This window comes from Protopterus annectens, chromosome 1.part0 (genome assembly GCF_019279795.1).
Source record: "Protopterus annectens isolate FY-2018-M chromosome 1.part0, PAN1.0, whole genome shotgun sequence".
Taxonomy (NCBI): Eukaryota; Metazoa; Chordata; order Ceratodontiformes; family Protopteridae; genus Protopterus; species Protopterus annectens.
In genome coordinates, this window is record NC_056725.1 from 1,771,198,215 (window position 1) to 1,771,225,826 (window position 27,612).

Below are 27,612 nucleotides of genomic sequence, written 5' to 3' on the forward strand. Positions count from 1 at the left end.
ACACACACACACACACACACACACACACACACACACACACACACACACACACACACACACACTTATCTACCTTACCTATCCCCTACCTAACCACCTTACTGTGACTATCCAGGCAGACACTTACATGCACACACATACACATATACATACATATATGCATACATGTACTCAGAGCCAGATCCAGCAGTAGACGACCTAGGCAGTTGTCTGGATCCCACTGGCTTGTGGGGGACACCCCTGGCTTTGGAGGAGCCTACTGGCCAGAGGGCTTCCACAAAATTTACGTTTCTTTTTTAAGAATGTACTTTGCATTCACGATACATTTCTTCTTTAAGGACACACACTGTCTGCATCCTTTGTACTATATGAAGCGCAGATGCACACAGCATATTAGATCAGAGCGCATGAGTTTTACAGGTGGTCCTTTTCAGTGCTATAGAGGATAACAAGCAAATGCGGAGAACTTACAGTCCAGAATGAGAAGCAAACACACAAGCAGGTTAGAAGTAAGCGTACTTTGATTACAGGAGACAAGAGCCTGAATCTTCTACACCAACTACTAAACTGTCACCAAGGAATGTTGACTTTCAGTACACTTTCAAGGACTGTTGAGTTTCTGTACATGTTCAAAGAATATTGAGTTTCTGCATTTTCGAAAGAATATTGAGTGTCTGCATTTTCAAAAAATATAGAGTTTCCACATTTTTCAAAGAATGTTGAGTTTCTGTGTATTTTCTAGAAATGTTTCAAGGGAAGAGAAGTTTACTGTTGCTCAAGCTAAATCTGTTTTCAACATGTAGCTGCCTTGTTTAGCAAATGACCATCATCACTGTTTATTTATTTATTTTATTTATTTTACATTTGTTAACCGGGCTAGTCTAGCTGGATATATTTCCATTTTCAGTAGAGGGCCGGGGAGAAAAGCTCCGATAGTAGCACACAGAATATACAAACAATATGTACACAGTGTAAAAAAAGATAAAAGATATGAATGTAATAATAAAAAGAAGTATTACACTAAACAGTGTCAGACAGTATACGACAAGTCAATATACAGTATAATACATAGGTGTTTGCCCTATAAAACTTGAAAGCAGTGTTAGTAGCATAGCGGATAGCATACTTACCTTTGGTGCAGAAGGCTGCAGGTTCTACCCGTACACCATGTAACTAGATTTCTGATATTGCAATGCCCTTTAAGGGGGGATGGGGGTACTGCACTCCTGAGTGTATCTTCCTTTGGGTGAGATGCATAGTAACTAAGAATCTGTTGCTGGTCTGACAGACATTCCCTACTGCAATATTACCAGCTTACCATTTTTTTAAATGTACCAGCAAGTTATTTTTCAAGAGCAGCAGATGCTTAATCTGTATATAAAACACTAAAATGTAAAGTTGTTTGCCACCAGCAGCCTCTTCATTTGTTATAGATCTCTTAAATGTGGAATTATGCAGATGATTTTTACTTGTACAGAGATTGTGTACATTGACTAATACTCTTGGGTAGTAATAACAGACGTGTGAGTGGCCTTTTGTGGTCGAAATGGTTCTTTAATGGGTAGTTCTGTCATTATTGGTTCATACGCATCAGGCTTTGTCCCTACTGAATGGCGCACAGCAACAGTTATCCCACTCCACAAAGGGGGAGCCACCACTGATCCCGGGAACTATCGACCTATTAGCCTGACAAGCCTGGTCTGCAAGGCCATGGAATGTATCATCATGGAACTCATAAACAAAGACATTGGTAACCTCCAAACTCTGGATCCCACCCAGTTCGGGTTTGTGAAAGGCAGATCATGCCTCCTGAACCTGATCGACTTCTTTGAGGCAGTCACCAAAGCCGTAGATGAGGGTAAGGTGGTTCACACAGCCTATCCTGACCTTGCCAAGGCTTTCGACACCATCCCCCATTCTGGAATTATAGCTAAACTCACTAAATTAGGTATAAATCCCTACATCACAAGATGAATTACCAACTGTCTCACTGTCAGAACCCACACTGTAAAAGTTGTAGACTCCAAATCTGACCTCAAAGCAGTGACAAGTGGAGTACCACAGGGTTCCATCCTGGGACCTCTCTTGTTTGGTATCTACTTCTCTGAAGTACAGGCTAACACAGAAGGCCTCTGGCTAATGAAGTTCGCAGATGACTGCAAACTAGGAGCTATAGTCAAGTCCCCAAATGATGTGGACATCCTACAGAAGGGCCTCGCTGAGACAGATGCCTGGTGTCAGAGGCATGGCCTCAAGCTCAATGCCAAAAAGTGCAGTGTCATCCCCTTTGGTAAAAGCTCTGTACCCATGAACTACCACATAGGCAGCAATCTACTTAACACCAAATGTGTGATAAGAGACCTTGGGACCCAGGTGGACAGTAGTCTCTCCTTTGATAGTCACATCACCAAAGTAGTCAGGAAGTCCTTCTACTTGGCACACCTCATCATAAAAGGCTTCTCATCCAGGAAAAAAGAGGTCATTGTTCCCCTCTACTCAACACTCATTAGACCCATTATAGAGTACAACACCCCTTTTGGAATGTACCTCACAAGACATCTGCAGCAGCTGGAAAGGCCACAGAAGTACCTCACAAAGAGGATTACTGGCCTCAAACAAATGCCCTACACTGTCCGCCTCAAAAAACTCCAGCTTTACTCTGTAGCATATCGCCTACTCCAAGGTGATCTCTGCCTAACATATAAAGCTATATCAAACCCAGAGCTGCTGGACATGCTACACCTAAAGAAATCCCAATCCCTCCGAGCTACATGCTCTAGGGACCTAAACCTTGTCACCACAATAAACAGGACATGCTGGAGGGATAGATTCCTGTCCCAGAGACTTCCCATACTCTGGAACAGGCTACCCATCTATGTCAAGCAAAGTTCTTCATTAGCACTCTTCAAGAAAAATTTTGATGAGTGAATGGGAAATAGGAAATACACCCCGGGGATCACTTCTGTCTCTCTGCTTGACAGTGGCACAGGAAAATAACTTTCTTTGGTGGCGTAAGCCAGGGAACCTTGTTGGTTAGGCTTACGTAGGCCCTTGGGCTGATAGCCTAGTACCTACCTATGAACCTATACATTTTGTTTCTTTGCTTACTGGAAAAACTTTCAAGCCTACACATTTAAAAGACACCCTAACAAGTGGTGCTGTATTATACAAGGAATATAATTTAATACAATCAGGATGGTGCATCAAAGAAACATGCATGTATGCATGGTCCTAAAATGTTTGTAAGAGGCTTATGGTTTAAAAACAGCTCAAATGTAAATTTAATCTGCCACTGACCATATGCATTTTCTTTGAATGTGGGTTTCAATGCTGTTTCAATGGATGTGAATTTCAAGGGCAAAAGCTTTCTATTATGCTAAGTCTGTTTTCATTGTGAGACTGTATTGGTTCGTTTAGCAAATCACTATCTGTGTTTGTGCTATGAAATTTGAAATTAAAGTTTTAAATATTTCTAATTATTGTAGAAGTAAAAAAAAATAATATGCACAATGACAGATTTAAACTGCGTTTATGGTAACTAGGGAGAAATAGCCAAGAAATGGGACACTGGAATGGCTGGAAGGGTGCTGCAGGGGTAGCTGATGTGGGAGGTGCTGCCTGGGGGGCTGTTGTGGGGGAAGCCCTGATTCATTACTCTGCCTAGGGCCCCATTTGACCTTGATCTGGCTCTGCGCTCACCTTATACTACCCTACATACATGCAAACATGTAGCCACACATATACACACACTCATACAGTGCCCAACAGTATCTGTCTGTTAAACTCCTCAGCATTTACATCTTACATGACTTGTCCCATTGGCAGTAGTAAGTGACCATAAACTTTGGGCTGACTTAATGAATGCAGTTGGCTGTGGTGATTATGCAGGCAGTGGTCTATAAATCTTTTGGCTAAGTAAAGCACTTATCTCAGGCATTTCCACTGGAGACAAGGCTAATTCTCATATGCCTCTCCCCTGGAATGTTTCATTTACATTTGTAGCAGGCCAGAGAGACAGCCTACCACTGTTCTACACTCTTTGATGTAAGCATTGTGGTAGGACTGTCTCTGAATCCAAACTAGTTGATACCGCCACCTATGTAAAGGACTTAGCACTGCCAGTAATGTTTCTGAATCCCAAGGTAAGTTTATTAAAGATTTACTGGTCTTTTTGCTTTGTGAGCAACACAGTGTATTTGAATTTGAAGGCAGAACTCATATGCAGCAACAAGGCACAGTGGTGTTAACACCTATGTCATCATTTTCTGCCTGTAGTTACTTAAGGTATAAATAAGCTAGCACTCTAACATCTGACAACATTTATCATGATTGTATTATTTTTTTCCTTTATAGATGATAACCTTTTTATTTTCACAACTGACAACTACATAATAGAGAACATTGTGATATTTGTAAAAGAATGTTACAAGCTAATCGCTATTACACGACTGTAATATATTATATTGTATATATATGTGTGTGTGTGCGTGTGTGTGTGTGTGTGTGTGTGTGTGTGTGTGTGTGTGTGTGTGTGTGTGTGTGTGTGTGTGTGTGTATGCGTGTGTGTGTGTGTGTGTGTGTGTGTGTGTGTGTGTGTGTGTGTATATATATATATATATATATATATATATATTTACATATATATATATATATATATATATACATGTTTTTGCCTAAACAAATAAAGATAAAGGCAACATGCTTTTCACTGCATAGAAAATCTTCGATGAAATCAGATATTGTTATATTCTTGTTCTCACTAGCGTTATGTGAAGAATAACACACCAACAGAAATGCTTTTTAGGATAAGAAGGAATCTTTCTGATAAATCATGAATGAATGTATGATGAGGAAATATGGCAGACTTTACAGGGGAGTTACAAGACTTGTTCCAAGGTGAATTCAGGAGAAAATACATTTTTAAAGATACTAGTGGCAAAAATGTGGGTAGGTGAGATAAAGTTAGTACTAAATATGACTACTAATCTGCTGCCTATATCCTTTGGATTAAAACATCTGATGTCATTATAGATGAGCTAAGTGCATTGATGAACATTATTTCTTAATTTCCTGATGCAAATGAAGAAAGATTTGTAATTTTCTTTGGTATCTGTAGCAATCTTAAGCACATACTCTACTTTACATTTTCTAACAGTACTCAAGTTCTTTGCTGGCACTTTTTAGTGTGCCCAGAGATTATGGGATGGAGATTTCTTAAACGTTTTACCATTTCCTTATTTTGTTATACAGTTTAATAATAAGGGAGTTTCACCAGAGAAGTTTACTCCTGAATTTACCATTACATTTACAGTGGACAGGTACAGACATTTCTATGCAGCTATTTTATGCAATTAAAAGTCAGAGATGAATGTGACAGCCCTTTCAGCTGGATCTGTCTGCATTGGATTTTATGGAATTTTTAAATAGGTCCATAAAGATGGCCTTATTTAGTGGTGGTGGTACCACTAGGCCTGACAGAAAAGATGACTGACTTGTGAATAGATTTAACCAGGGATGAAGAGATTCAGGGTGGGTGCAGGCAGGGGCTAGGTTAGTAAGGACAAAGTCAAGAAAGTCTAGAAAATGATGACCGCATCCATTTTAGAGGTGTAAGCGTTATCAATTCGTGCTTGGGTAATTGAAACAGCCTAGCAAGAATGTATTTGGTTTCATATACCTCCGAACTGTGATGAGATAATTGCCAGGAGGGATAATGCTAGTAAGATTTATGTGGTGTGGTCTGTGTTTTGGCACTGGAATTATGCTTGATTAGTTAGGTGTTTTTTGAGGTGTGATCTGAATCTATCATAGGAGGGTAGTTCTTTCAGGTCTGCTGGGAGTGAGTCCTATAATTTAGGTACTTGAATGGAGAAGGTGTGACTGGTGCAGTGTAGGATTGCTGCAGGTGTTCCCAAATTGGGCATGAGATATGAGTAAGGTCTGGGGTTGTACATAGTGGTTCTGGGAATAAATTTGGGTTTTAGAAGGGAAGAAGAGTTGGGAATTATGGTTTTGTACAGTAGAGAGTCCAGGAGAAGGTGTTCTCTCTGTTTTATCTGTATGCAGCTAGTGTTAGAGAGAGAGAGTGGTGCAGCTGTATTCTTTATAGGGCATATTTTGTTGGATATTGAAGAATAGTTATGGGCATTTTTGGAAGCTGTTAAAAAGATTGGTAGTCCATATTTTAATTGGGCTAGAAGAATTCCTTTGCCTATAGCTGCTCTAGCTGGAGAAGAAAAGTAGAAGTCCAGCTTTCTTGACTAGAAGAATAAGAAGTTGATTTTCTTGCACTTTTTTTTCAATGAGGTCATGAAAGTTTAAATTTGGGTCTAACCAGATATGTAGGTACTTTAAAGAAGATGTTGTAGTTATGGGTAAGTTATGAATATTGGAAATGTTCAGTGAATTCAGAGGCGTGGATAGTCTTTGATGAGTGCCAAAGACCGTATATTTTGTTTTGGGAGAATTTAGTAGTAGCTTATGTTGAAGGAGCAATTTGTTGAGTGAGCAGGTCTATTTGGACTTGTGTTTGTAAGTGAAGGTAGAAGGGGCTAGATCTTAACTTGACCGTGCTAGCAGCATATAACAAAATGGATAGTTGAGGAAGATCTTACGGGAGTTTATTTATGAAAATTGAGAACAGCAGAACTGCTAAGATAAACCCTTAAGGGACACATTTGAGAAGGGAGGTAGAATTGAAGAAGGCCTTCCTTATTTTGACTTTGAGGAGACAGTTGGTGAGGAAGTCCTGAAACCAGAGGAGTGTGTCTTCACTGAGGCTCATTTCAATTAATTTGTCTAAAAGTGGAAGGTGGTCAATGAGGCTGAATGTTTTATTAGGTTTATGATGACTGCCCCAGTTAGATTTCCTTTGCCTACATTAGTGAAGATTTTTGTCTGTGAGGGACCACAGCCATTGTATTAAGACTTCCCCATAATCTGTGGTGCTTTTGGAGAGAAGATGGTATTAATGGATGTACTCCATGATTTCAGCAGGGAATATTTCTGATTCAAACATAGGAGGCTTTTTCTGGACTTTATAGTTTTGGAATTGGTGATGTTACAGCTTTTTTTTCCAAATGTTGGGCATGATGTTATTGGTTAAACAGAGGTTGTAAGTGTGTATAGGACAGGGGTGGCTAAGAAATCTTTGCATAGGTGAATGAACCAGGGATAAAATGTGAGTCTAGGGGAGAGTCAATTAGGATTTGGTCTAAATAAGTTTCAATTGTTTTATGTGGGGCTATAGTACGTGATCGAACGTTAAGGTGCTTGAACACCTAAATGTCAACCAGTAAATGTCAAACCCTTAAAACTGCAAATGGCCATTTACGCAAATTTTTCCCTGGAAAATTTTGCTTGGCCGTAGGAAACAAAACAAACCTTTAAACACTAATTAAGTGTGGGGCTTCACCCCCCCCGACGTGAGGGACTGTGCCCCCCACAATCCCCTAACTAAATATACCAACCCCAGGATCACTCTACATTGGGAAAAAGGGCAAATTACCAATGTTGGCCAAGCAAATTTTTTCCCAGGGAAAAAGTTTGCATAAATGGCCATTCACAATTGTCAGAGTTCAACATTTACAGGTCGACATTTAGGTGTTCAATCACCTAAACGTTCGATCACATAATATAGACCAATTTTATGTGACATGTCTTTGAAGTGGAAGATTTGGAGTAGAAGGGTGAAGTACATGGTGCTAGTGGGGGTATGGCACATAGAATGGTTATTTCAGGAGGGTTTCTGAATTTAAAGAGTAAACCTGAGAGACCAAGGATGGAGATGGAGCATTTCAGAACATTATTTAGTATGTATTCATGAGTTTCCTGCTAGTTAATTAACAAATTTCTTGCCAGAAGTGCTTTGATTTAGTGGAGGAGTGGTAATTGTCTGGTTTTGTGTAGACTATTTTTGTGTCAGTGTATGGCTTGTTTAGTTAGATTTCCTTAGATTTTTACATGTTTTACATTTCCTGCAGGAGTCTGTGAGGGGTATCTACATCCATTTACTCCAAATCTCATTTCTAATTTTTATTAGATACCGAAGTCTTTTTAGTCATCTTGTTGGTGTTTTTTTTTTTTTGGTTTGAGTAACTGTGTGAGTTAAGTTATAGAAGTTTGTGTTAAGAATGATGCTGCATCACTGGCATTATTGATGCTGAGGAGTGGGTCTTCGTCAAATGTGTCTAGGGAGTTCATTAATTTGCTGATGTTGTTTAATCTGGAACAAAATGGTATTAGCCAAGGCAGGAGTTTAAGAGATTGGTTGTTTAGTGTGAATATGATAGGTTAGTGGTTGTTGATGGTGGGGGTTAGGAGGTGGATGGTTAGGTCAGTGAGTGAGTGAGTGTTGTTTGTGATGACTTTGTTTAGGAGTGAGTAGTTGAATGAATTATTAATGTGCATTAATAATAAGGCCTGAAAGCCTAAATCCTTTTATAGTACATATAATACACACAAGTGAAAAATAAAATCATGTAATGTAATAAGTAAAAATCGAGACAGAGTACAGGAAAAGCAATAGCATAAAGATAACAATTAGAAAGGGGAAGATACTGATGACTGTAAAAGAATGATAATAATATCGAAAGGCCCTTGACATAAAAACAGTCATAAAGAAATGAGAAGAGATTAAAGAAAACATGGTAGTCAGAGTATAGACATACGTATATGACAGTACTTAATGACAATCAGTGGGTCTTTGACAGAGTAGAGAGAAAAAGGATCAGATGTATCTTAAGAGTTTTATAACACAGTGCTGTGCACTGGCCATATTTCTTTTTAATTAAGTAATGCCACAGCCATATAAGATCTGTCATGCAATGTTTGCTGATAGTTGGAAACATGTAAATATTCTGTATTCTAGGAGTACCTTAAGTATGATTATTCCACGTGACTGAAAAGGGATTGAAACCTAACCACAGTGCTAGGAGGAAATGACTACCCATTTGAGTGATGCTGGGTTCCAGTGCAGGTATTATGAACTTTAGGTTTTCTACATACACTAGCTACAATTCTATATGAGGTTGAGTTCTCAGTGGCTGGTAATACTGCTCTACTGATCCTCTGCATGAATGTGTCTGCCTATCATAATCTTTACCCTGCACCCCACTTCTTTCGTACCAGTCAGAAGAGGACAGAGCCTGAGTAATAGCAACCAAAAAAATTGTAGAGGGCAGAAAATACCAAACCAAAGCCACAGGAAACAACAACAACGTCAAAAACTTGTCATACTGTTTCTTTTAAGATGAAACTACAGTATGTTGCTCAGGCATTGTGTCCTGCCTCCTGCATACACACACGCAGACACACACAGACACACACACACACACACACACACACACACACACACACACACACACACACACACACACACACATACACACACACACACAAACACACATACACACATGCACATAGCCGCCAAGGTCGTTTTGAACACTGTATCACACCAAAAGTTGTAATAGTAATAGTTATATACTGATCAACAAATAGCATTACAGTGTGTGACACTAGTACTATCACATGATGTAAGTTGACTGTTCTTTAGAAGTCATTAAACAACTGCAGTGGATAAGTCACTTTTCTTCACCTCATTGAAGAGTAATGCATACCTATCACCATCCCTGATTTTGCCTCCTTCTCTTTGTCCTGCCCCTTGTAAATTTTTTGGTTTGTTGGTAAACGACTCAGGATTACAGAAAGACAATAATGCCAGATATTAGTTTCATAACTTAGGTTGCTCACAAATTGAAATTGATGCAAAACATATAATTCTATTAACTTTTTAAGTGAACTATAGTAGTATTTAAGTGTTCCTGGTTTTCAGTCTTAATTCTACTATTATTTTTGGCTTTGCCTTGAACTCTTGAGGAAAGAGGTTGAGAGTTACAGTATCTGGTGTCCTGCCAGTGTTTTTGAAACACAATGATGCAGAAAACCATCTCTGAAGATTGGGAACATCTGGCCTTCTTAAATTCCCAGGTAATAGCTCAGATCATTGACTATGAGCTGCCAGTCTCTAGTGTTTACCTTGGTCATGTTCACACACTGATTATGGGCTTTATCCTAACATGGCCATATCACAACCATGTTTAGAATAAAGTGTATAATTAGAGAAGACCTTTATTTCCTACTCATTTTTCCCTAACCAGTGGCAGCTTTTACAAGGCCCTCTTACACTGTCAAGAATGATCTGGTGCCCCGCACAGCTGTAGGTAATGAGGGTGCCTAACATCAGCTATGATATTTGCATTAGTGGAGAGAATGCACACCAGTAGGATTTAACTAAATCAAAGCCAATGTGCCAGTGGTGAATCATTTAATGAAATTATGAAGCCTGTTGGTTGACAAAACTTTGTTACTACAGCCAGAGAAATCTCTGCATTTTAAAGAAATGGTGGTACTTCATCCTATAAGTTATTACCCACCTCCTTTACTAAATGCACAAGATTGCTTTACTGGCTTTGGTTGGTTCTATGAAAGTAAAACAACTTGCTTGGTTGGAGGGTTCCCCAGAAATTGCGGGGTGCACTGGTGTCAAAAAACAACTGAGCTGTCTAGTACACAGAAAAACCACACTACCTGAGTAAAATACTAGTTGCGTCAATCATTTAAAGAAAGAAGACACACATCTTACATTTCCCTTTTTCAGAAGCAAAAATAAAGGACCTTGTGGTAGAATTTTGCAATATAGTTCATTAAATTCTGTAGATTTTACACTGTTTCTTTGATAATATGCTTCATTTTCCATAATTTTCCTCACTCTTTTTAAACGTGTTTTTGAGCAGTATTCCACATTCCCATTGGATGCAGAAGGATTATGTGCTATTTGGCATTCAATTTTTCCGCTAATTAGATGTCCAGACTTTTAACTGGCTGTACCTAATTAACAAGGGCCTTTGTTATTATTTTCAATATCTGTGGGTTGAGAGATATGTCTGTATGACTTTCTTCCACTAAGCTTTCTGGAAGATCATAATTAAGTTACCATTTTTGCACTACAAAAAAAAAATTCCAAGTACACTACAGCAAAAGTGGAAAATAGAGCAAAAAAGGTAATATATACCAGAAGCGTGGATAAAGGTTGGTCCAACGATTCAAAAACAGCAAAAACAAAAAGCAAGACCAACCAACACAGCTAAAAGCAAGTAGAATTTTAATGGTAAGTGCTTTCATGCCCTTTGGCACTTCATCAGACAATAAAACAATACAACACATCATTTAACATATACCAAGAACAATTAATCAGTAAAACAGTCCACGTGATTTCAAAGCTGGTTTTAAAGAAACAGCTTCGTTCAGACTAGATTTCTTATCAGCTTGTAGCACAGTTATCCACCTTAACTCAGCATTAGCAGTCCTATTTACAAAATCACCTCATCTGAAATGGGTGCCAGAAAATGAATAGGATTTCAGATCATGTAGGTACCTTTCCATATTGCTCATATAGAGCATATAAGTTTATAGCTACTGATAAATGTTTTGTTCATCCAATTACAGGAAGAAGGTATATACCTAAGTTCTATGCTGATTGCAGGAGTACAGACTTAGTGTATTTAGTTTTATGTGAAGCCTGCTCCTGCTTTTATGTAGGAAAGATGAATCGCTCGCTTAAGGAGCATATCCTTAAACATCAATATCCTATACAGAGGTGTGATACCTCTAAAGTTCTAGCAAAACATGTTGCATCATTTATTGATATACATGTATTTCGTTTTTTAGTTTTAGAGCTGATTGTTAAGGATTTCAGAGGGGGTGATTTTATAAATAGGACAGAGAATGCTGAGTTAAGGTGGATAGTTATGCTACAAGCTGATAAGAAATTTGGTCTGAACGAAGCTATTAAATGATGTGTTGTACTGTTTTATGGTCTGATGAAGCGCTGAAGGGAGTGAAAGTACTTACCACTAAAATTCTACTTTCTTTTAGCTGTTTTAGTTAGTTTTACTTTTTGTTTTTGCTGTAAAAGTGGAAAATATCAAGGCATATATTTCTCAACTGTCCAGATTTTCAAAGAATGCCTAAATTCTTGCCTCATATTTTTTAACTGATTCTCATCTAACTTGTAGTTTTCTGGAAAATCATTGAGGATTGAAGTCACTAAATTATGACAGACATTTAGGATTTAGACTTTATATCCTTCAGAAATGCATGCTAATGCAAAACCAGTTATTATAGCAATTTCTAAAAGTTTTAAGAGCAATATTTAAAATATGTGCCTAGTTTTGGGCCTTTGCCCCCCCCCCCCCAAATTATCTTTAGCTTTGTCCAGATTTCTTGGCATAACAGTTTGAGAGGCCTGTGCATAGTACACAAATCAAATACAATACTTTGTACTGAAAATTAATCATGTAAATAGTTTTTTAAATTGTACTGCTGTTCAACAATGCAGACACTTTTTGCAAAGTCAAAGTTTTCTCCAGACTTGTTCATTGTTAGTTGTGAAAGATGGTAAAGGGCCAAGTCTGTAAATTTTGTAAATGATGATAAACACACACATTTAAAAAAGAGCGGAAGTCTGTAATTCAATAAAAGCAGTTTGTCAAAGCTGCTTCTGACCCAATGAATGGTAACTTAAGGCAAACTATAAACAAACTCAGACCAGAATCTTGAAAGTTCATAATACTGAAAACTGAAAATACTGAATCTCATAATACTGAAAATACACAGGATACCAACACTTACTATATTCCAGTGCAAGTACATACAGAAACATATTACCCTTCGACTATAAGCAAGAGAGCAAACCCCACTGAACCACCACACACCCCCTGCTACTTAAATATATCAACTCAGACATTGCACTTCACTACACTAATACTTATACTTGCAGAACAGTAACATTTTTGTCTTTTATTTGTTTCTGTATGTACTTGTGCGGGAATATAGTAAGTGTTGGTGTCCTATGTGTTTTCGGTATTATGAGATTCAGTATTTTGAGTTTTCAGTATTTTGAACGTTCAAGATTTTGGTCTCAGGATTTTTGGTTTCAATATATACATATATATATATATATATATATATATATATATATATATATATATATATATATATTTTTTTTTAATTTCTCTTTATATATATGTGTGTGTGTGTGTGTGTGTGTACATACCATACATACATATAGATAAATATATACAACGTATCTAAGATATATATATATATATATATATATATATATATATATATATATATATACACACATAGATACACACCAAGCTAAAGTTTTCACTCTTGTTTCGAAAAAAGTAACTTTACTGTATTAATAAGAATCACATTTATGTTTGATAGGCAGTTATGAAAAAAGTAACATTAAATGGGTGGCAACCATTTCAACCATTTTTAATGTAGAGCAGGGAGAAATGAGGAACGGTTAAAAATATGCTTAATATATAATATAAGCATATTTTTTCAACCGTTCCTTATATCTTTATATATAATGACTCTTTGTCATTCTGACTCTGTGTGTGCGTGCATGTGTGTGTGTGTGTGTGTGTGTGTACACACACATTATACATAGTCATAATAAATACACATATGTACGTGTGTGTGTGTGTGTGTGTGTGTGTGTGTGTGAAAAAATAAACATCACAGACTTGCCTGTCGATCCTGTTAATAACGCTCTCAATATTTGTCCACAAAAACAAACAAAATACAACTTACCAAGACAAGTATAATATACGTTTTTGCAACACCAGTTAATCTATTGCAAATGTACTATTACTGTCTTCTTCTGCGCTTCCATCCACAGTGGTTAATAGCTGACAGTGTTTACCATGCTCAAAGTCCGTGTGGCAACGTAGCTACCTCGGTTTTAAAAAGGATTTGTTTTTTAAGCTGGAACTGGACTGTGGCTCTAGCTGGACCTCAGGGCTGGGAGGCTCGCTCACTGCACGTGTCATCCAGCGGTTCACCACTGCACGCTTTTCTTTGACAGGAAAGTCTCATCATCTAGTGTGACAGAGGCCAACCTCTTTGACTGTGTGGGTACTTAAGCGACATTTATCACTGATACGACCTCGCTTTAAAGTCACACTGTAAGACGAAAGTGAGTAAAGTACCTACTCAGGTTGTTAACGGCAACTGTGATATTTAAGTACTGCTTGTTGGAATTAATTTAAAATAGCTTTATTTCGACCACCAACCCCACCTCGTTATGTCTCCAGTTTCATCTTATTGGTTTTTCAACAGTAGCACATTAAAGTATATTTCTTACATTGTCCACTCCCTTATATATATTACTTCAGCCACCACATGAGAAAGCAGTGCTCATTTCAGCTTAAATGACTGTCCACGATGCCACGCGGGTAGGTAAGAGTAGAGAATTGTGGTTATTACTTCATTAAACTGTGCCTATTTATCACAATTGGCCTTCACTTAATTAATTTTGCATATGAATAAGGGGCAAGAGATTCATATGCCTCCTGAACCTGCCTGCTATACATTCACTTTATTACTAACAATGCCTATCTTGTCATTGGAATAGTGGCTGACCACAATGCCCTGTGAGCAGTAAGGAGGACCCACTGGTGGACTATGAGTGCAAATAGGCCACTTGTCTGCTGTGTAATGGTTTTATGAGAAGAGCATGAATGGTTTTATTGACATTGTATGCTTCTTAGTTGTATGTACAAATAATACGATCTGGTCCTCGTTGCTGCCAGACAAATCGGTAAGTGTAAAAATCAGTATTAAGGAAAGTTCTGATTTTGTAATAACACAAACTGTTTCCGTTTTCACATAGCATTATATACAACTGTAAAAGAATCACACCTTGGAAAAATATAGTTTAATTCCATCAAATGTTGATATTCTCAGAATTATCTCTTAACTGTCCAGATTTTCGCAGAATGTCCAGATTTTTGTCTCGTGTTTTTGATTTGTTCCTCATAAAATTGTGGTTTTCTGGCAAATCCCCGAGGACTGAAGGTCTCTAAATAAGGGCATATATTTGAGTTTCAGAATGTATATGCTTCAGAAAATGCATGGTAACACAAATTCTGTTATTGTAGCAACTTTCTAAGTTTATAAGAGCAAAATGTAAAATCTGTCCTGATTTTTGAACCTTTGTCCCCCTATTATTTTTGATTTTGTCCATATTTCTTGAGCTAAGATGTTGAGAGGTATGATGTCAGGTTGTAACGTGTACTGATTTGTTACACTTACAATTGGCCTGATGTGAATTGCAATTTTGATGTGACGTTATTTAATCCCACAATGGAGTCAATTCCCAATAGGATTATAACAGGTTCACAGGTGTGTACTAGGCTAATGGCCCTGCAGCCTTTACAAGCCTAGGCCATAGAAGTGCCCTGGCATCATGCCACCATTACTTCCCAGTGCCTCAATCAAGTAAAGATAATGGAGTGATTCCTGGGGTGAACTTTCTATTTCCCGTCCACTCATCAAGATTTCTCTTGAAGAGGGTCAGCGAGGTGCTCTGCTTGACATGTATGGGATGTCTGTTCCAGAGCATGGGCAGTCTCTGGGTGAGGAACCTGCCCCTCTAGCATGTTCTGTTGATTGCGGTAATGAGGTTGAGGTCTCGGGAGCATGTGATGCGGAGGGATTGAGATTTCTTTAGATGTAGCATTTATAACAAAGCTGAGTCAGACATGGCTTTGTAAGTCAAACAGAGATCGCCTCTAAGTAGGAGCTATGAGACAGTTTTAATTTTTTTTCTTCATACTGACTTGTGCCAGAGTTCACAGTCTCAGAAGCGGGTACTACTGCATCAGCAAGGGTGTTCTCTCCCACAGTTGGAGTTTCCCCATTCACTGTCACAATCACTCCTTCACTGACTGCCACAGTATATGGAGCTTCTTCATTGTTCACAAGTAAGGCTACCTGATTATTGTTCTCTTCTGATAAAACCTCACGAGCTTCAACAGTATGCACGTCCCCTTTCTGGTAAACTGTAAGCTTCTTCTCTTCCATCTGTTTGTGTATGTGCTCACAAATCTCCAAAATCTCCATCATGCAAAGGTGACGGGCCAACATAGCAACATCTGCCATGGTGCAAAAATCAAATGTCAGCACGGAAGTGTATGCAAACTCCAGCAGGGGAAGAAAACTAACTTTACTGAATCCTGACAGTTCCACAACTGCTTCATGACTAGCTACGGCTCCTTTCTCAATGAACAGCTCTCTGAAGTACTCACTACTAGCTGCCAAGACAGATTTATGTGCTTTGAAAGCTTCACCCTCAATCAGCAAAGTTACATCACAAAACTGGTTGGATATTCTCTGCTGGTTCAGCTGACTCAAAACGGCAGCATTATGTTTTGAAGAGGTTTGCTTCACTATGCCTTTGCTATCCACAAACACAACTTCAAGTTTTGAAATTGGTCTGTATTTAGTGCTCTTTTGTAATGGAATAGCTGTCTCTGAGTTACTGAGATCATCATCTGTTTCATTAATATTCCCAAGAGATGTCACTTCTATTCCAAGTTCTTCCAGCATTTCTGATGGATCAGATAGTGTTTTGGTGCGATCTAGTTTTTCCTGGCACTTGCTGCATTCTTTGATGTAGTCTTTAACTTGTTTCAATATACCTCTCCAAAGTAAGTGGTAAACATTTTGTGAGGTCCTGCCTCCATTCATTTTAATTAGGAATACTACGATTTCTTGTGTTCCGTATGTTTTGCAAGTCTACCACTTAACCAAACCTTTTCATTAATCCCCTTTGATTTTTTTGTTAGAGGCCAGTTTCTAAGAAGCATTTAACTTATTTTATTTTTAAACTTAAAACAGTAGCTAATAACAATTGTTTTAGTTCAAGCTCAAGACTGCAGTTCCCGATTGAGGCATACATGAAGCTTGTCTTCTGTAACTGACACCTGAGATTTTAATGATTCGGTCTTCTGCCTGTATTTAATTTTACATGTTTTAATACTACACTTGGCTGGGGTGCCATCTGCATGTCCTCCCTGCGGTGGCGTAGGTTTCCTCCGGGGGCTCCCGTTTCCTCCCACATCCCAAAGACATGCTGTAGGTGGATTGGGCACTCTAAAATGGCCCTAGGTATGAGTGTGTGCTCCGTGGAAGGTTGGGCGCCGGGCTGGCAACGCGACACCGTAAAACTCCACTGCCAATTGTTCTGCGTACGGACTGTTGTTCCGCTGCAGCGGCCCCTAACCGGGAAAAGCCGAAATAAGAAGCTAATACTGCACTTTACCTGGATTACTGTAGCTTCAGTTAGCGACGTAATTATACAACTTTCTCAAGACTACAGATGCATTAAACTTCTCTCTCCCCTGTTCATGAACTTGCCTCAACACATAGTGCCTATATGGTGTAAAACATAAAGTAGCAAAGGGTTGGGGTGCTCGCATGGAATAAATTACATAATTGTGAATGCTGTTTTGTGAAATGCGATTTAAACAAACCAGTTAGTGTTTACTGTTTGTGGATGGGTACAAATTCCTTCATACTTCCATGGCAGGGGATTCACCCCTGTACTCTGTTACCTGACATAATCAATATAGCCATTTCTGAGGCTGCTGTCACACCATTCAACTGTCCCTGATTTTGTCTCTTATTTTTCTCCATCCCCTTGTAATTGTTTTGATTTTCTAGTAAATCACAGAGGAATACAAATAGTCAACAATGCTAGACATTCAAGTTTCATGCTTCTTATTGCTCAGAAACTGCAAGTTGATACAAAACCTGCAGTTCTGTTAACTTTTAAGTGAATTAGAGCAACACTTAAACCATGTTCCTGATTTTGAGCCTTAGTCCTCCTCTCCCAGTATTATTATTATTGACTTTGGCAAGATTTCTTGAGCACAAAAATTGAGAGGTATGATTGATGCACCTTGGGGAAAAGGTATGAGGTGTTATCAAGTTCAATTCCCTCCAAGTTCAGTTTCTTCTGAACTCAAATATCAGTACCCACTGTCAACAAATAGTGGTTTTTCATTATTTATTTATTTATTTTTGTGTGTGTGTGTGTGTGTGTGTGGGGGGGGGGGGGGTATTGTACTGCCCTCAGTGTAATAGGATCATAGGAAATACAAGGCAACAGAGACTTATGGCCATTTATACCTTGTGAGTACCCAGATTTAGGTTTTATCTCCTCTTTTGAGGGGGCTGGGCCAGTCAAGTCAGATATGAATTTGTGGATATCCAGGCAATCATACAGTTCTCATTTGAAGAAAGATAATATATCATACTAATTAATTTGTAGTGGGAGTCTATTTCAGATGCAGGGAAGACACTGTGTAATGAACTTATCTCGCCACTATGTTTTATTTATTTGCTAATGAATATTTGGATCATGGTTCTGGCATTTGTGGGACTATTTAACTTGTGGCTGTCCAAGCGATCTGGATTGCTGACTCTGTAGTGCAAGCCATGAAAGAAAGAAATATCCCCTTTGAAGTCCATAAAATACTGATTAAAGGGGGATTATTTCTTCTCCTTTTTAGTAACTTAGGGTTTTAAACCAATAATATTCTTAGAAACTTCTGGGGTCATTCTAATTATTTGATATGTCTAATGATGTACGCCCCAAAGGGGGCATTATATTCAATAATTGAACTAATCAATGCTAAATTTAAGGTAACACGACCTCTTTAGATATGAATATTCTTTGGCAATTAGCTACACTTATAGAAAAACTTTCTGACTATTGTTATATGATGATCAAAGGAGAGGGATTATCAACCCAAATTCCAAGGTCTCTAACAAAATTTTTATTTTGGATTGGGTTTTGTAAATATTGTATCCTGGAGAGAAATAGTCTACCAAATTTATGAACATTACACACTTTAGCATTTAATTTGAGTCTATTTTTAGTATGCCAGATATTTATAAATGTAAGTGCTTGCCAAATGGATTGGGCATCAGAGGGAGGACTTGACAATGACTCACAGTTTACAGTCTTCTGCAGATGTGTTAGCCAGAGGTCTTTCTTCATGGTCTAGAGATCAGAAACATAAGTACAAAACAAAAGAAGCCCAAGCAATGAGCTGTGCTCTGATGAGACACCTGCTATCAAGACCACGTGGATTATGTCCTCTAGCCAATTTGCTAACCATCTTACTATATAGGAATCTATTTGTAATGCATTAAGTTTTGTAATTATGCTAGCATGGCAGATGGTGTCAAACACCTTATCAAGGTCATGGCACATTGTGGTCAATGGAGTTAATTATTTAAGTAGAGGGTGTGAGTGGAGAAGCTGTCCATGTAGGGGTACAGAGGTGCTTGCCCCTAAAACACATTTTTTCAATGTCAGTGTTGTTGTTGTTGTTGTGTCTTTCGGCTTTTCCCGGTTAGGGGTCGCCACAGTGGAACTCCGATCCGCTAATGATTGGCAGTAGATTTTTACATGCCGAGTTGCCAGCCCTGATGCACAACCTTCAATGAAGGTACGCCCATTCACGCATGTCTCCACACAGAAGACACTCTAGCTGAGAATCAAACGGGACAACGTCTTGCTGTGAGGTGACAATGCTACCGCAGCACCATATGATGCTCAAATATTTCTACGTGCCATTTTTCAAGTTGGGGATTTGATTGGTTGGTATTTCCTGTTATGTCAAGAATCCTGTACACAGCCTTGCATTTGTGTATTTTCACATTTCTCCCTTGACATACATGCTATCTCTGCACTGCTGTCTGTTGATGTGATATCTTACTGCATGTGACAAAGATCAAAGGAAGTTCCATGATATTTCACAGAAATCCAACATAATGAGCAGTCTGTACAACCAAGTGCACATATAAGCCAAGAGAGGCCTTCATACAGTAAATCATGGCTTCTTTACAAATGACATTCTTGAGGCTGAATTAAGTGGAAGGAAAACATATTTTGATAACAAATATTGACATGTAAATGGAGTTTTCCTTTAACTCTATTCCTGTGTAAGTAAGGATCATTTTGCTGTCTCTTAGCTAAACAATTCCAATGGACAACTCATCCTATTTGAAGAAGAAACCTTTAACTTTAAATGAATGAATTTTCATGACCATTAACTCAGTTATCTTCAATACAGTGACCCAACATGTTACCATTTGTACTTGGCTTCATTATGTTTATTTAGAGACCAAGAATGATTAAAAATATTTTCCTTCTTTTTATACTGATAACTCCTATTAAATAGCAGCAACAAAACCCAAAAGATCCACCATGGCAGAGTATAAGTAAAATCTTTAACAACCAGGATAAACACTTTCACGTAATTCAACTCTTTTTCAAATCCAAGTACTTATTAAATACAATTTTAGAGAACAAAGAATGGAGCATCAAATAAAAACTGATAATACCTCTGTGTAAATGGACAGGATGAAACATGTGTTACATGATTTGTTAATTTTCCATATGTATAATCTAGGAAGGGGTTAACATTGCTAATGGAACAAAGTTATATTTGGTGGAGAACCTGAATGGAAAATTCTTAATTGTAGCCAGAACTTTCTATTCTGCCCCAGTACGATCAAAAGATGCCTCTTGATTCAGGACTTATGTCTTTTAAGTGAGGGACCCCCTGACTTGTACAAAATGAAATCATACATTGACTTGGTAATTTGTCATTTTCATTATGGCATTTTATATCGGGTGAATTTTGTTAAAATTTTAACAAATAAAAGGTAAAATGACTTTGGCAAATGCATTTATTTATTTATTTACTAAACTGGGTGGGTTTGCTATAACTGAGGCCAAGAGGCTCAGTGACTAAATGTCAAATGACAATTAAGCAGAGAATAGGAATTGTTAGTAACAAGAATAAGTAAGTATTAACACGTTTTAAACTAGCTAAACATATACAAGTAATGTACATTGAAACTTTTAAGCTAATACAGTTTGAAAATGTTTACAGAGTATTATATGCATCATGCAAAGCAATATACACAGAATATGTTTACTGAGTTACAAAGATATGGCTTCATATGATGACAACCGTAGAAAACAACACAATATACTAAAAGTATTCTGGAGGTTGGAATTTAGACATATCATAAGGCTAGCCACCCAGCTATGTGAACCTTGGCTCTAGATATTTGTCACTGTTGGGGTGACTGCCTGAACCCAATCAATGCAAAAATCAGAAAAGTAGTTGTGGATAGATGGATGTACAGCAAGATGTTGAAACTGTTCACATATATTCAAGATTAGGAATTAGAGTATAAATTGTAACTTTGAAATAACCACCATTTCTTTTAACCATTTTTGGTGTCATTGGTATTTAGAGGCACTGATGGCTGATTAGTTTAGTTCTGATAGTAGTGTAGTCAGTCTGCTTCCTGGGTTCTGTTGGTATTAGCTTTCATATAGCTGGTGAAAGTTTATTAAAACACTTCTCTCCAAAGTACAGAGTTAAGCTTTTCTTCCCTGTGTTATCTCAGAGACGATGTACATGTTCAGAAAAAGAATCTATGTGCCAGCTGGGAAGATGTAATTATCTAAGTTTAAGACTTTAAAGATAAGGCTTGAAAGTAGCAGCATGATACATGCAATGATAGGCAGCCACTTGGCTTTTTTCATGGAGAATAAGGCTGCTCCTTCTCTTTTCAAAAACGCTAGTGACACATCTTCCACATCTAATCCCATCCGCACTGAGCTAGTATTCTTATCCTGAAAAGAACTTAGTGTGTTGGTCAGCATATGATAATATCAGTGTACTTTATTAGAGATGTTAGAGAGGTCCCACCTATCCACTATTTTATGAAATGTAGAAATCATGTATGATCATTCTTCCCTTAATGTAATTTAAGAGATGAATGCCTCTTTTCAGTTTTCCACCATTCTGCCTATTTAATGGCTTCGCTATCTGTTACCAAATCAGAGTTAACCAATGAGTGGTACAGATGCTTAGAGGTCAGTGTTTTCTATGAGCATTGTCACCATTATTACAAAACAACATGGGAAAATAATTAAATATTTTAACTATTAGACAAGTTGATATAAAGGCTAAAAGTGGAGGGGGATCTCCCCCATTCTCCTTCCTTTGAATATCACCCATCCTAAATCTACATAATAGCCTTATTGCAGTAAATGGGCCAAATGGATTGCTATTACCTTCTAATTCAGGACTGGTATTCATTGTTTCCTTTTCATATAAGAGCTGTCAGTCTTCTCCATGGCTACATTTTGATACCTAACCCTTCAAAACAAGTCCAATATAATACGGTGAAAGAGTGTAACTGCAGTATATAGATAAGGTTAAGATTTGTGTGATTACATTTTTATTGAGGTCATTTTTCTCTTGGAAGGATAAGTTTAGACCACACCATTAAATGAACTTAGATTTTACTGGGAGAGATTAACTTCAGCCAGTTCTGACAGGGGAGAAAATATAGTCCTAAATATTTAGGGTAGGACATCTGAGCCACTAGAGGTAATTCCTGATGAATAAACTCAAGGGAAAATGAAGACAAGAACTGAGATAGCCAAATTAAACCACTGGCTAGAGCTTCTTCCCTCAAAGTTATCAAAGGAACCTACTGTCTTTAGTAACTACTTAATTGTATGTCCAGTCATCCATGGAAACTCAAAGTCTGGCCATAGTTAATCTTGGTATTTAAAAGACCCAACCTGACTTTACAAAGCAGGTGAAGAGAAAGATTAGCCAATAAAAGCATTAACAAGGACCACAGACAGCTTTGTAAAATCTGTCATCCAAATCAAATAGCTGTGGTTCAGTAGATCTGGCAACTCTATATGCTGTGAATTTCTATAAGAGGTGTCCATCCACTCTGATTCTATCTCTGTCTCTCTTCCAGTCCAGAGAAATCAGGCACCCATTACACATGCTCCCTGTTCAAGGAATCAGATTCCTTTGCTACATTGAACAGTGCCATGATCAAGGGTCCGTCTAATGTCTCAGTTGATTGCATCTGGTTACAAAGAGATCTATTATGACCAGAAGAGTGTTCTAGATTCACCCACCACACAATGATCTATGAAAGTGATTCAAGGAAATTGGGAAGAAAGTCAGTGTACAATAGCCATGTTATTAATCTCTGACTGACAGGATCTAGAATGAAGCATCAAGAAGACCACATCTAATAAACTTGTCAGATTAGATCCAATCTGTTACCAGAGGATTAAAGTTTATACTAAAAGTGGCACTAAGCTGATAGCAAATATCAATGGAACTTATGAGAGGGTAAGAAAAATTAAGTTATATTTGTGACTACCCCAGGAAGACACCAACAACTTGACAGACATTTAATAACAAGAATGGGGAATTCTACTGATGAAATGTATCTGGTTTTGCATGCTATACTGCATATGAAATGTTTCAATAAGACATATTTTTATATATACTACATTCCTTCTTATACTTTTGAAGAAACAGCATTCTTGCTCAGTTGGAACTAATTTTATGCAAATATCTGTTAAACGTATAAAATTCAAGATTTTCAAATTGTGTTTACCGGGAAGATTTATACCTTTGAATATTATATATTTTAAAGAATTTGTTTCAGAAAACTATCAAACTTGATTATAATTTAAATAAGAATGAAAGGTTGGACCTGAACACAGAGCAAGCATGAAGGAAGAACAAGTTGATTATAAATGTGCTGTTAATGAGCTACTTTCTGTGGTTTGATTCCTTCAGTGTCTATTTGCCATTGGCAATGAAAAAATGGCCCTGGGGCCCTTACAAGCTTAGCCAAGAGTTTATCCCCAAAAAAGAAACCTCAGTCAGCACCTGTCACCCCTGTCAATGAGTGGCAAAGGTGGAACCCCTGGGACAAATTTATGGTTTCCCATCCACTCATCAAGATTGCGTTTGAAGAGGGCCAGTGAGGTACTCTGTTTCACATGTATGGGAAGTCTATTCCAGAGACGGGGCAGCCTCTGGGAGACAAACCTGTCTCTCCAGCAGGTTTTGTTGATGTCGCATGTTAGATTTGGGCCTATCGAGCAGGTAATGTGTGAGGAGTATGCCTTTATTAACAAACAAAAATCTGCATGAAGTATTCAGTCATGACACCCCCCAGAGGAATGTAATGTTGAATGTGTAATATTATTGGAAAAATATGTAAATAATGGTTTAATAAGTAAGAATGAGACTGAACAGTTAAAACCTTTAAACCATTGATTTTCCTTATTTATTTTCGGCTTGCCAAAAATTATAAATCACACAAAGAGCCCATGATTTCATTATAAGACATTTGTTTGGAAAAATCTTGTGCTCTGATTGATGAATTGCTTTAGTCATTATATATTCTTTCTCCTCTTCTATTAAAGACTGTTCTTTGTGCTCAGGCTATTTTGTGGATGGTTCCTGACACAGTCCATTGGTATTCTCCATATGTATGGCATACAAGTAGTGTCTGAGTACTTACAAGAATGACCTCTAAATATGTGATTATTCAACTGCAGGTGTTTTGTCTTTGTCACAATTATTTTCTTTTTGATGGTAAATTCTATTTACAGAACTATGGTGCAGCTATGAAAGCATCGTTTACTCCCACCTATAATTTTCATGAAAATAATAGCAGTAGGACTGCATCTATTCTTGAGAATATAATGTGAATACAGCTAGGCTTATGTGTTGTATAGACAATTTAATATTTATCTTTCAAGGTGAGCCTGATAATACATTTATAGAATTTTGCAACATTTTCATATTTGGCATTAGATTCACAGGTTCATGGGCAAGTACTAGGCTATCTGTCCCTGTGGGCCATTTTTAGCCTAGCCAATTTCCCTGTCAAAGATGAGAATCAAACCCTGTGCCTTGTATCTGTGAGGTAAACACCTCAACTATTATACCAACCCACAATCCTAACATTGGGCTTGTTCATGTACTTTTGCTTCCAATAAGAGTGCTTATTTGACTGTTTCTTTAACAATACATTTGGAAGGTCAAATTTCTACATGGCATTACAAAGGGAAACTTATGAGAGCAGCTTGAGTTTGTAATAAATATATCAGCTTGAATGGAAGCAGACAGGGTATTACAACCGCAGTCTTAGACAGAGGTTACTTTAGAAAGTCTGTGACTTAGGATCTACAAGTATTTGAGGCAGAGTATACCAATACTAGGATAGCTAGATCAGCCTCTATAGATGTTAAAAATCATAGCCTATCTAACAAGCAATTACAAGTACACCATATATGCTTTGTCTTCATCATATCCAAGTTCTGCATATGACTGCCCAAACCGTTAAACAGTACTGGAATATATTACTACTAGGGCCTGTATTAATGAAAGTATTGTCAGGTAATCCTTCAGTTGCTTTATTTGTGAGTTTGAATAATCAACTTGTATCAAGCTATGGCAACTTTAACCTTTCCCTTCTGTCATTAAGGGTATTGATGAGTATGTAGACATGCATCCTATCATAGGAGGTTATAGGAGGTTACGAGGCTATTAGCCCTGAGACCCTTATAAGCCTAGTCAAGAGTTTAGCCCATGTTTAGACAAGTCAGCACTCAGAGCCCCTGTCCAGCAGGGACAAAGGTGAAATCTCAGGAGTGTATTTTCTGTTTTCCCCTCCAGTTATCAAGGTTGCACTTGTTGCACAGTAAAAATGGATGACAAAAAAATTGAAAACTTTATAATTGTATTTTTTTATTGTTAATACTGTGACGTATTCTTGCAGTTTGCATTATATAAGCACCCTGGAGAATATTAGGGTCCAACCTAGCACTCTCATACTGGGCGACTTCAACTACCCCTCCATTAACTCATGTACCAATACACTTGCGCAATGCTTTCTGGAATTCATTAATTCCAATGCCCTGGACCAGTACGTTCTTACCCTCACCAGAGGTAGCGACATCCTTGACCTGGTCATTACTAACATGGGCGACCGTTGCTCTACACCAATAGTTAACTCCTCCCTGGTTAGATCCGACCACAAACTAATCACCTTAGAAATTCACACACCCCCCCCCCTACAAAGGTAACCACCATGAAAAACTTCTCCAAAGCTAACTTTGGGCTCCTAAAAACAGAGGTGGCTAACTTCACAGCACCCATGCAAATGGAGAATAGTTGCATGACTGCCAAATCATACACCAATGCACTGTACGAACACATACACAAATGCATGGATCTCGCCACACCCAATAGAACCAAGACGCTCTCCTCAAATAAAATTAAGCCAATCTGGTGGTCCCCTTCCATAAACAAACTCTACAATAGAAGGAGGAAACTGATGTGGAATAAGGTGAAGTCCCAAGACTGGGAAAACTCCCTTATCAGCCTCAACAAAAGGTTGAGATCCCTCATCAAATCTCTAAAGCTAGCTATGAAAACAGAATTGCAGCAGATAGTAAAGACAACCACAAGGCCTTCTATAGTTATGTAAAGAATCTCCATGACAATCCCCAGATTTGCTCTGAGTTACTGCACAATGGTACCTCCTATACCGAGCCAACAGATATTGCCAATATACTGGCCAACATATTCAGTGCCAACTTTACCCCTCACCCCCCCAAAGGACCAATCACAATACCAGTAGATTGCCAGGCACCCAGTATTACTGCTGCACAGGTTAAAACAGCACTGTGCAAGGCCAAGAATACAGCTTCTGTGGACCTGACAATATCCCCAGCTGTGTTCTACATGAACTACAGAGTGAACTGGCACCTCACCTGTGTGCCCTCTTCAGTCACAGCCTCCCCTCAGACTTTGTCCCTACTGAATGGCGCACTGCTACAGTCATTCCTCTCCACAAGGGAGGAGCGACTACAAACCCTGGGAACTATCACCCCATTAGCCTGATGAGTCTGATATGCAAAGCTATGGAATGCATCATCATGGACCTAATAAACAAGGATATAGGGAATCTTCAAACTCTGGATCCTACACAGTTTGGTTTTGTGAAGGATAGATCATGCCTGCTCAACTTCTTTGAGTCAGTCACCAGAGCTGTGGATGAAGGCAAGGTGGTTCATACAGCCAACCTGGATCTGGCCAAGGCCTTTGATACCATTCTCCACTCAGGAATCATAGAAAAACTTACTAAGCTAGGCATCAACCCCTATATCACTAGGTGGGTTACAAACTGGCTCACAGATAGAACCCACCGTGTGAAAGTAACTGACTCCAAGTCAGACTGTTGACCAGTCACAAGTGGAGTCCCACAGGGTTTGGTCCTGGGTCCTCTCCTGTTTGGTATCTACTTCCCTGAAGTCCAGGTCAACATGAAGGGACTCTGGCTGACAAAGTTCACAGATGATTGCAAGTTGGGAGCTATTATTAACTCCACAAGTGATGGTGACATCCTACAGAAAGGCCTCAATGAGACCAACGACTGGTGTCAGAACCATGGCCTTAAGCTCAATGCCAAAAAATGTCTCATCATCCCCTTTGGGAAAACCCAGTTCCCATGAATTACCACATCGATGGTAGTCCACTGAACACAGAAGGCGTTATAAGAGATCCGGGAAAAGGCTGACATCAACCTCTTTTTTGACCACCACATTGCCACTGTGGTCAGAAAGTCCTTCTATGTGGCACATCTCATTACTAAGGGTTTTGCATCCAGGAAGAAAGAGATCATTGTCTCCCTCTACTCTTCCCTCATTAGGCCAATCATCAAGTATAATGCCCTATTTGGCATGTACCTCACTAAACACTTGCAACAACTGGAGGGGCCACAAAAGTACCTCACAAAGAGGATCCTAGGCCTTAAATACTT

General features: G+C 38.3%; 1 protein-coding gene across 1 annotated transcript in view; it reads right to left on the minus strand.

The window, feature by feature from the left end:
- Positions 1 to 16,602, minus strand: part of LOC122805431 (zinc finger and BTB domain-containing protein 11-like) — a 174,086-nt gene extending 157,484 nt beyond the window's left edge. The window contains exon 1 of the mRNA XM_044075614.1: positions 15,693 to 16,602. Coding sequence (XP_043931549.1) covers positions 15,693 to 16,602 — 910 coding nt within the window. The remainder of the gene's footprint in view (positions 1 to 15,692) is intronic.
- Between the last annotated feature and the right edge of the window lie 11,010 nt (positions 16,603 to 27,612).